At 39.0% G+C, this 11,781-nt stretch overlaps 1 protein-coding gene across 4 annotated transcripts in view; it reads left to right on the top strand.

The window, feature by feature from the left end:
* The window catches only part of ccser1 (coiled-coil serine-rich protein 1), a 139,400-nt gene that overhangs the window by 3,518 nt on the left and 124,101 nt on the right, over nucleotides 1–11,781 (top strand). For all 4 annotated transcript variants that reach the window (XM_037778696.1, XM_037778697.1, XM_037778698.1 and 1 more), the window contains exons 3-4: nucleotides 381–810; nucleotides 6,492–6,676. In XM_037778696.1, coding sequence (XP_037634624.1) covers nucleotides 381–810; nucleotides 6,492–6,676 — 615 coding nt within the window. The remainder of the gene's footprint in view (nucleotides 1–380; nucleotides 811–6,491; nucleotides 6,677–11,781) is intronic.

Here is an 11,781-nt window from a genome sequence, read left to right as displayed (position 1 = left end):
CTGAAAACTGCCCTCCACATTTCACACCTTTGTGCTCACAACTTTTTCTCCTTCAAGGAATTTATTAAATTTTATATCCTGGTATATGAGGGAACTCCCGAAAGGAAACTATTTACACAGTACAACAGCTGCAAAGACAAAGCTGTGCACTTAGAAGGCCATTGAAGAGTGAATACTGTGTGACGGTGCTATCAAAACATGCACACTTTGCTGCCTAGGACACAAATATCCCCCTACTAAAAGCATGCTACAGTGGGTTCTCCTCTCTGTAAACTTTTTGCCTCATTGGTGATCACAACTGTTCTTGTATTTACATTTTAAAATGCCATTGAAGCATGTCCCTGTTTTTACACATACTCAATGAAATGTCCTCTCCTCAGGTTTTCTTCACTCCAGCCCAGTCCAGCGCTGAAAAACCTTTACTCCCTGACACCAGCACAGCAAACAACACAGACTATGAGACTGCCATTTCCCTCTCAGAGCCCGAGACAGCTGTACCCTGCCTACCTCTGCGGGAACAATCACTGGAAGAGAGGAAGGAGCGGGAGGAAGAGAGGAAGGAAGCGAGGGATGAAGCGAGGGATGAGGTGTCAGCGGAGGAGAGGAAGGAGTCGGTGGGGGAGAGGAGGGCAGGATACCACACAGAGACCACAAGTGAGAGCGAGGCATGTGTGGTACGCAGCGAGGGTTGTCACTCTAACCCGGAGCAATCGGAAAGGAGGGCAAGAAACGTGCGCTCTATTCAAGAAAGAGGAAGTTTCTGTGGTTGCCATGAACCAAGGTCCTCTCACTTGAGGAAACCACATGCAGGTATGAAACTTATGCAAACACTTTTAGGTAAATCACAGATTTACATGCACAGCCACAGACAAACATACACACTAGTGTACAATGGGAGTTACAGGCTCATCCCGCATGATAACTGAGACACACAGACAGACACAAACTTGTCTTTCATACTTGTTTGACATTCTTTTGTGATGATACATGAAATTGTTGAGCGGGTATGTTATCTCAAAGGCAGCATCAGTATTGACTGCTTCCTGTCTTCCTGACGATGCGTGCGTGCATGTACAGTTAAGTTTGCTGTGCACGCAGCCTGCTGCTTGCTAGTATGACACATACTATACGCTTTCTTTGGTGACTTAGATGTATGTATATGCTTTTTATTTCAGTACATTAACATAATTTAGTTTACCAGTTGAGTTTTTGGTAATTTTCTTTTGTAAATATGTCACTATTATTTATGTATTCATCTAAAATATTCACAATAATCTCTACCAAAGTGAGTTTGGTGGTACATTTTTATTAGGTGGTTGAAGTGATGCCACGCTCCTACTCCTTCAGTGTTGTTGGGTTTTATGACCTCTTTACGCATGACTGAACAAGTGAACAAGTGAGAACAACATAGCCAATAAAGAGAGTTGAGAGTTCATTACCAAGTTTCTCAAAGAGATTCCCCCAGGAAACTGGCACTGTAAGTGGAGGTGGTGCAAACTGGGCTAATCATAATCAAAGTAGTCTTATACTCATGTGTCAGGACACGGTCGGTCACACATGCGCGAATGCAGGCAAATTAGGTGATATTTGTGCTTAAAGCTTCAGTAGGCAGCAGGTTTTTAGCATCATTGGTCAAAAATTCCATAATAACCTTTCAGCATATTGTTATTCAAGTGTTCTGAGAGATAACTAGACTCCTGCACCTCCTCATGGCTCTGTTTTAATGCTTTAAAAAGATATATGTTAGACTTTGGCCAATCACAGGTCATTTCAGAGAGAGAGCGTTCCTATTGGCTGTGCTCCGGCTGGTGGACGGTGCTTGGTATTTCCTCAGCAGATCTCAACATGGCTGCCGGGTCACAAACTTTCTCATTTTACAGCTAAACAGTTCACTACAAGATGTTTCTGAATACATTTGAGGTGAGAAATAGGCATTACAGTAACAGAATATTGATTCATATTTGATCAGCGCTGCCTAGTTTGACCGTTTGGTCGGATTTCGCGAGTGATTGATTCGTGGCTCTCATAGACGGCAGCTGGACGGCAGACTCCAGATCAGCTCTGACTGGTTGTTTTCCTCCGGTCTGTGAAATCTTACAGATGCCGTTAGGATCACCGGAGAACACCGGAGGACACAGAGGCACATGATTTTGTTCAGATTACCTGTCACATGCACTACTGTCAGGATATAGTGACCGTTTTATAAAAATATCTCTTTTTAATCATATTTGCTCCGTTTCTACCGACTGCAGCTTTAATGTGGGTGGTACCACGTGGGATCAACCACACAAACACACATTTTGTGCATCTGTGAACATGCCCTGACTCAGCTTGTTTCCACTCGATGATTGAAAACTACAAGATGACTAGTTTTCCCAAATTTCAAATTCTTTAGTAAATCAAATTAAATAAAAGTTGAGGATGTTTCTAAACATTACAAATATTACAAGAGAAATATACAGCTTGTAGCTGTCCCTCCTAGCAGCAACTCAGACATTTATCTGAAAAAATGCCCTCAGTCTAATATATCAATGCCAGTTGTGGGTTGACAGTGAAACAGTGTGTCATACTGACGATTTATTCCTTAACCAAAGATGATTTGTTATTATCCTCCTCACTTCTCCTTCAGCTGCTGTAACAAATTGCGAAGAGGAGATTTTTTAGTCAAGGCTTCTATGTTAACAAAAACTGAATAATTTCTCCCTAAATCTACAGCCCATTACTACGGTATGTTTTTCAACAATTGTTTGCCTCACATTAGACACCGAAAAACATGAATTTCTGGCTGAGTTTGTCACCGTTTCAGAATGAGAGAAAGATGATTTAAACTCATAAGGAGTGTTGGCAAAATTAGGTTTTCGCTTGGACTAACTAACCGTGTGATTAGGAATCAGATTTATTTTTTTGCCGATACTGAAATGTCAATTTATTAATGCTCTGCTTGCAGTTGAAACTATGACGGCATTATTAAGAGATGTGGAAACTAATATCAAGATTCAATCATGATGAAAATATCCTAGTCAAAGTATTCAACAAAATCATTTGGATTACAATTTAATTTAGAAATGTGGACATTTATACACAATGGAGGACAAACACTGCTATAGGAAGTATTCGCTTTATAGTTGACATGCTTAGTTTGACATGCTGTCATCTTTGTTATATAAGAAACTCTGGAAGAACTGTAACTGTGACTGATGTAACTGTACGACGTGTACTTTTGTGCATTTTATAGCATGATTGTAGGATCAGCAATCGCTTGGTGCGGTATCAATGGCCTATTTTGGGATTGTGAACACACACGCACATGGAGTGTATTGCAATTTATGCTTGCAGGAAAAATAGCTGAATATTGAGTTACACTTGGTGAATGTTTAGCTTCCAGGCAGTGGGAACTACAGACAGACTACAGCGATAACACAGCGATAATGTTGAAAAAGATAATGGACGCAATCGCAGACAGTTAATCTGAAGAATGCTCAGTATTACAGACCGTTCCCTTTCTTCTGCATGTGTGCCTGACCTCTTTAAGATGGCATGTGTTCAGCCACTTCTGAAAAGGCCCACATTGGATCCGGCTGACATACAAAACTTTCGGCCAATTTCTAAGTTGTCATTTATTTCAAAAGTATTACAGAGAGTAGTTTTGACGCAACTTTTGGAGGCACTAGGGAACAATAACATCTTCCGAAAGCTACACAGTACGGAAACGGCTCTCCTTTGTGTGACAAATGACTGACTATTACTGGCTGCAGACTCTGGACACTGCTCTGTCCTTGTGCTGCTGGACTTAAGTGCAATCCTCAAAACCATAGAGCACAAAATTCATATTGAGAGACTGAGGAAATGGGCAGTAATCACTGGAGTTGCACTGGAGTACTTCTCGTCTTACCTGGAAAACAGGAGATTTTTTTGTCTCCATCCAGAATTTTAAATCATTAACAGCCAGCACCTGTGGACTGCCCCAAGGCACCACCCTAGGGGATATAATGAGTCACTATATCCTGACAGTACTGCCTGAGATGGGTAATCTGAACAAAATCATGTGCCTCTGTGTCCTCCGGTGTCCTCCGGTGCTCCTAATGGCATCTGCAAGATTTCACAGACCGTAGGAAAACGACCAGTTAGAGTTGACCTGGAGGCTGCCGTCCAGCTGCTGTCTATTAGAGCCAGCTGTCAATCACTCGCAAACTCCGACCAAACGGTCAAACTAGGAAGCACTGATGAAATATGAATCAATATTCTGTTACCGTAATGCTTCTTTCTCGCCTCAAATGTTTTCAGAAACATCTTGTAGTGTACTGTTTAGCTGTAAAATGTGTGACCCAGCAGCCATGTTGAGAACAGTTGAAGAAATACCAAGCACCGCCTACCAGCCAGAGCACAGCCAATAGGAACACTCAATAGAAACGCTCTCTCTCTGGAATGACCTGTCATTGGCCAAAGTCTCCCGTCACAGGCTAGATTTTTTAAAGCCTGTAAACAGAGCCATGAGGAAGTGCAGAGGTCTAGTTTTCTCTCAGAACACTTGAGTTACAATATGCTGAAAGGTTATTATGGAATTTTTGCCCAATGATGCCAAAAACGTTCTGCCTAGTGAAGCTTTAATCTAGGAGTTCCTGTCACATCACTCCAATTTTAGCATCCCTGTACTGGTTGCCCATTACGTTTAGAATAAATATGAATATCTTATAATTACCTACAAAGCCACTCATGGTCTGATTACAGATTATAAATAACCTTTAACCCCTTACAGACCAGCCAGGCCCCTAAAGCCTCGATTATACTCCTGAACGGACGCATACATGAACAGCTGCGGACACCATGGACGCATAGCAGTTCTGTTTATACTGTCCGCTTGGAGGACGCGTTCCACACAAGCACAGTAGATTGCTACGCTACTGCTTGTAGTGTAACAAATTGCCGGTACGCAGATTTCCGCAGAGAGCCTACGTGTACACCCTCTGATGACAGAATTTACATCAGGCGGACCCCAGCGGACCCTTGCGTACTCACAAACGCGCAAAGTATAATATAGGCTTAAGATCAGCTGATCAAAACCTTTCGTTTTCAGGTGTGAATTCTGCTTTGGAGCAGCCTTACCCTCAGTGTGAGATCGGCAGACTCCACTGAAGCTTTTAAGTGCCTCCTTAAAACTCCCATTAACAAGATGGCCTACACTTAACAATGTTTTCTTATTCTATTATCGCATCACTTCATAGTTCCTCTTTATGTTACATGTACTATTTTATGGTGTGTAGTTTAACTTTGTTGTCATTACATATTTAAATTGTGCTTGTTTTAATATCATCATTTTAGTCTTTTTATATGCACTTACTATATATTTGCCACTTTTATCAGTTTTAAATTCAGGAATTTGTTCTTTTATTGGCATTCTGTCTGCTTTATATGATATCATTATCTACTTTATATGAGATCATTATCTGCTTTATATGACGGGGGCGGGAGGCTCACATGGGTTCCTTTTTTTATTTTTAATACATCTTATTTTGTTTTATTCTGTAAATCCTGAAAGCACTTTGTGCTTGAAAAGTGCTATATAAATAAAATTATTATTATTATTAGTATTATAACAGGGTGAGCTTGTCTGTAGGACTCCACAAAAACAGAATTTGATTATATTCATTTTCGCAAACACTGTCACAGGCCTCTGGTATGTGGGACCCCGTGTCTGATTTTCCTTTCTTGTTGAAAAGGTCTGAGCCTCTAGTGAAATGGTTGGCGACACAAGGAGACATGGTAATCACGGGGCTTCCACTATGTTTTGTTGCTCAGTGCGAAGCCAAAAAACTGAGAACATCCTTTCTCATTTTTTTTCAGAGCAAGTTCACAAGAACAAAGACAAGAAAGAGGACACACATACACATAGGGGAACTATGTGTGCATGCGGTTGCGTGCATGTGTCAGTGTGTGTGTGTGTGTGTGTGAGTGTGTGTGTGTGTGAGAGAGAGAGCGAAAGAGGAAGAGAGAAAGTGCTGTTTTTTAAAAATGTTTTATAACCCTTTCGTTTCGCTCAATGAGAGGATGTGACATTGTCTGTCTGTTTTCACATCTATCTATTATCAAAATTGAGCAATACAGCAATCTTCTGTTTGTCTCTCGGAGTATATTGCCCCTGAAATCTCACATTCATTCTCTAGTTTTATTGTTACACAGCGCGCTTGGTGTATGAACTTGATTATTACAAAACAGGCCCAAATACCATTTGACCAAAAAGCAATATGGCTGAAGAGCTTCAGAAAGGGAAGATTTAACTTAATTTAAAATGCTGAATAAGTAAGAGCTGCTTTGTCAAAGTGTTATGAAAATAACTTTATTTTCTGCATGAAATCGGGCTGACTGCCACCAAATGGAAATATAATAAAAAGATGATTATGTCTCTGCTTGTGGAATCGCTGTTACAACAGTTTCACCTTGATTCTTTTGTCTATCTGACTTTCTTCCTCTCGTTGTTTATTTCTTTCTTCCAGCCTCTCTGTGTAGCAGTGTCAGCCCCTATCATGAGGTGATGCGGATGGAAAGGCGTCTTCGCTCCTCGTCTGAGGGGGCTGGTGGGCCTCGTATCCATGGAAACCACAGAGATGCCCCGGGCATGGAGGGATGTGGTCTGCTCAAACACAGGAACAACTCCTCATCATCCAAACTAGGAAGTCTGGTAAGTCTTGAGGTGCGTGTGTGTTTTATCAGTTAGTCCAAAGCCCCTAGATTATACCATGAATACTCTCTTGAGTGCCTTTGAAGTTAATCATATAACTATAGTTAACTTAATAGATTTTAGGTCATGCTCGGTTATCGTTACATCACAATTAAGCAGGCACTAATGATGTGTGTATGAAACATACAGTGTAGTGTGTGTAACAGGTTACAGTCTAATTAAGATGTTTAAGTAAAGCATAACTAGACACAGACACACATGAAGTTAGCGCGACTAAATAGCTTAGTATGTGCCGCTTCTTCTTTTGTACATCCTTACAGTAAGGCAAGGGAAGTTTGTTTTGCATGGAACCTTTTCAAACACAGAGGCAAGTGGAAGTACTTTACATAAGGCAAAGAAATGCACTAGAACAACATTTCAAAATAAATAAAGAGGAAGATAAAATCAATTAGAGTAGAAAAATGAGATAAAACATGACCAAATAGGAATACATTACTGTACAGTTACAGTGCAGTAATAAATTGCCCCAAATTGACTAAAGGAAATGCAAGTACAGTAGACAAAATGAATCTATCCAAGACACAGAAAACAAGAGAGAAGGAAAAAAGCACCATCTATTTTAACTAGAGCTGTTAATCGATTAAAATATTTAATCGCGATTAATCGCATGATTGTCCATGATTAATCACACATTTTTTATCTGTCCAAAATGTAGCTTAAAGGAAGATTTGTCAGTATTTAATACTCTTATCAACATAGGAGTGGGCAAATATGCTTGCTTTATGCAAATGTATGCATATATTTATTATTGGAAATCAATTAACAACACAAAACAATGACAAATATTGTCCAGAAACCCTCACAGGTAAAAACTGCATGTGATTATCATAAAGTGGGCATGTCTGTAAAGGGGAGACTTGTGGGTACCCATAGAACCCATTTTCATTCACATATCTTGAGGTCAGAGGTTAAGGGATTCCATTTGAAAATGGCATTGCCAGTTTTTCCTTGCAAAAATTTAGCGTAAGCTTAGAGTGGTATTTAACCTCCTGCACAAAAAAACTCTGAAAGTTCGATTGTGTTAATGCGTTAAAGAAATTAGTGTCGTTAAAACGAATTTGCGCTAACGTGTTATTATCGCGTTAACTATGACAGCCCTAATCTTAACCAATAGTTTTCCTAATCCTAAAATGATGCCTTTTAAAAGTTTACACACGTCTCTAAACAGTGCTGTAAGGTGTGGAGCGGATTAGTGATAAAAACAATGCACTGACTGCATAGTGGTATTTATACAGTAACTGTAGATGAGGGGATTGTGTAAAATAACACACAGATATTTAATATGTCCATAAACTTAAATCCAACTTCACCACCATCTGCCCTTAGCTGTTTATTTGGGTTGCTGTGCACTCACACTGACAACTCTGTGTATCCAGGAACTGGAAACCTCACCACTGGATTACCAATTTGCTAGTGCATCATTACAGAAAGAGCCCTGAGGATGAAAAGAGTGAATGTAATTGGCCAAAATTGTAACCAGCTGCTAACACACTCCCTTATAATATATTGTATGATAGGAGATTTTATCTAATCTCACACAGTACCCATGCCTCTGGCCATGAAAATACCAAAAGAGTTCTAGTACGCCCTGGGCAAAACCAGGCAGCTTTGATGTACAAAAATAGTGTTTTTTATTTTTACTCACTTAATAATAAACAACAAACACATATTTGATATGTACAAGTTATTTAATTGAATGTAAATGGAGCTAAGTGATGAATGTTACACATGTAATGGTGATCTACACTGCTGTAATGACTTTGCCATAACAAACTGGCCTGTTGAGTCTTAATGTGTCACTCAGTACAGATATTCAACAGCTCAAGTTAAGCGTAAGAATCTGTAATTAAGTAATACTGTATGTGTGTGCGCATGAATTTGAAAAACACAATAAAAGTCTGGTTTCTTACATTTAAAGCTATTTAAGGCAAAGCCCTGAAATCAGTGTGACTGTGAATGGATAAAGTACTTTGAGAAACTTCTTCAGTCATCTGTAGGATTTAAGCATTATATCCTGTTTCTTTAGCTTTGGCTGTCTAACAGACATTGGATCCGTCTTTGTTGATGCACGCTGCTGCTACTGTATATCCACATTTGTTTCTGGGGAAAGGCTATAGCTACTATTGTGTATGGGTTGGTTTTCTTTCAACACACACAGAGAAGCTCCGTGGGAGGAAAGCTAGTTTAAGTCAATCCCATTTATTTTACCAGGGACTATAGGCTTTTACTAAGAGATTAAAAAGGGCAGGGATATACACAGCACGTTGCTATGTACTTTACAGACTGCGTCTGCATCTTGGCAGACACTTCACCAAACGTGGAGTAATCCCTTCCTTTCCTTCCTCCGCCCTATGAAGGGCCCTTCAGGGGCCTGAGTTGTGCAGAAAGTGCAAGAGCCTTGGAGTGTTTATTACATTATTTACCACTTCTCCTCTTTCTTTTAGCTTGATAAAAGTTTGTTGGTTAGCTGAGGGCATTTATGGAGCTTATGAAAAAGTCTGGACCGAGACACCTGAGACGACTTCTTTTAAGTAAATACATAACTAAAGCCGGTGAGGGTATGAATATAAGGAATAGTAAAGGTCTGCTAATTGTTTCAGCATATACAATGTGGCTGACCGTGGTGTTTTTGTGTGAAGGAGGCCTGTGGGATATTGCATCAGTTGAGAGCCAATCAGAGACACCATAATAAAAAAGTATGCTTGCTGGATATGCTTAATATTGTTGCTGTGTCATTACAGCCCAGACAGAACATAATTATCATAAAGCAAATACAGATTTGGCTTGCAGTGACAAATGAATGTGAATGAATTCACACAGATAAACTGAGGTACCTTTGTGAAGCAGGCTGTGTTTGCTTGGTGATCTCATTCCAGTTTTTATTTTATTATATTTTAGGGCTTTTATATTAGATGGTACAGCCGAAGACAGACAGAAAAGGGGGCGAGAGATGGGATGACATGCAGCAAAGGGCCACGGGTCATATTTGAAACCGGGCCGCTGCTAAGGACTCAGCCTAGTACATTTGTTATTTTGATATCCCTTTGGGACGCTGTGAGATATTTATTTTACCAGCATATACACTGTTGGTTGCTCATAAGTTTCTCAATGACAGCTGTGATAATATTTTGGCAGGCTGACACTAATTACATTCAATTCCAGTTGACAAGCATAACTTCAGACGTTCTCAACAAATTCTCTTTTATCTCGTAGAGATGCTGAACAATTTTGAACATGCACTTTTGTTTGTAGTTTGAGTGACATATATGGCAGAATAGTTCAACTGCAATCCACTTTACTTTGACTGTTACTTGTGCACATCAACAGTTGCTCTGCAGCTTGCTTGCTAGACAGCGTTGTAACGCAGGCTGTCTCTTGTTTTCATATCCTCCAGTGTGATTGCTGCCTTGTAAAGGCTAGATATCATAAGTGACGCTTGTATTAATCATAGAACAGATAAGGATTCACTTCCTCTCGCAGACAGAATTTGTAATAACCTTAACCAGACGATTGGGTTTTGAAATGAAAAACAATGAGGATGTTTATATAATATAGGTATTGAATGCTCACTTTGCCCAAAGACGTCATATAAAAGCAGTAACAATTATCATACACACATAAAATCAAATCATTTTCTAAGGCGCTAGGTTTTTTTTTAATGCGGAAAGCAATGTTTTAAGAAAATATGTATTTATCCCATGACTAATACATAACCATTCATAGTTATTGGCACCAATAGTTAGGACGAGCCGAAATGCTGCAAAATAAACAGCACTAGCAGGATTATTATATGATTAGAATATTAATGAAGACATTTATTATGAATTAAGTAAATTGTGCAGTTAATGTGGTTAACAGCCATCTGTGTGCCGTATATTCTTATAAAAAGGAATCATCATGCTGTATTTATTTGCATATTACTAAAGAAAACCTGCTTTTTTTAAAAACAACAACACTTATTGTAAGATATGGACTTCATAATAACACCACTTCTGTTATGGGACTACCAGCATGTTCACACACATTAATGAATAGCTTCTAATATTGCATTTAATAGGTAAATGGCCTCATTATAACCAGTTATGTTTAATATATCATGGTGATTATGTCAAGATAACTTCCTTTTCATATTCTAAATGAGTTAATTTTTAAATCATGGAACAGTGGAGGCTAATAAAATGGTAAGTGTACCTGGAAAGAATGGAGTTGATAGTCAATTAGGGGCTCATTAGCCATCAGAGAGGAACGAGAGTCTGCAGGACTCTAACCCTGGAGGATTGGAATAGACTACCTCTGCTGTAGACACCAGTGTTTCTTTTAATTCACTGAAACTTCTTTTCATCTACAGCAATGTGGCTATAGAGCTCAAAGACAATCCTTTTAATAGCTTTTAGGTTATGTTGGTGCAGTCAGGTATTCATTCAATTTAATTGTAGGCTGGTAATGTGTAGCCATAACTTAATCTAGTACCTTGTTCTAATGTTCACGCCTTACTATGTCCAAATTTTAGGCGCTATTTAGTGAAATATACGTTTAGTGCTCAAGATTCATCACTTAACTTTAAGATGTACATCTACATACCATCTTTTGTGATCAGAGGATGGGGGAAAAAATTGATACGGCATAGTATCGCAATATTTTGTGTGGCAATATTGTATTGATACACGGATGTCAAGTATTGATCTTTTATTATATAAACTATTAACCTCTTAACAGCCGCTCTTCTGTCCTTCATAGGTTGAAGCCGGCTAAGTCTTAAAGCTAGAGTGAAGATACTGGTATCCTATGAAATTAAGAACACTAAATAATGCTCCAAAATTACACTAAATTTTGGCAAGGAAAAACTGGCATGGACATTTTCAAAGGGATCCTTTGACCTCTGATCTCAAGATATGTGAATGAAAACTCTGCGATGAACAGAGAGTATCTTATTAGATAAAACAGATGTTGACAAACTGCATAATTTGCAGTTGAAAAAAGGTAATAAATTGCAATATATTTTATCGCAATACTCATTAAGCATATTGGTAAATGTGTAAAATGTA

The sequence above is a fragment of the Sebastes umbrosus genome, chromosome 8, assembly GCF_015220745.1.
Source record: "Sebastes umbrosus isolate fSebUmb1 chromosome 8, fSebUmb1.pri, whole genome shotgun sequence".
NCBI classification, from domain to species: Eukaryota; Metazoa; Chordata; class Actinopteri; order Perciformes; family Sebastidae; genus Sebastes; species Sebastes umbrosus.
This window is presented reverse-complemented; position numbering and strand designations above follow the sequence as displayed.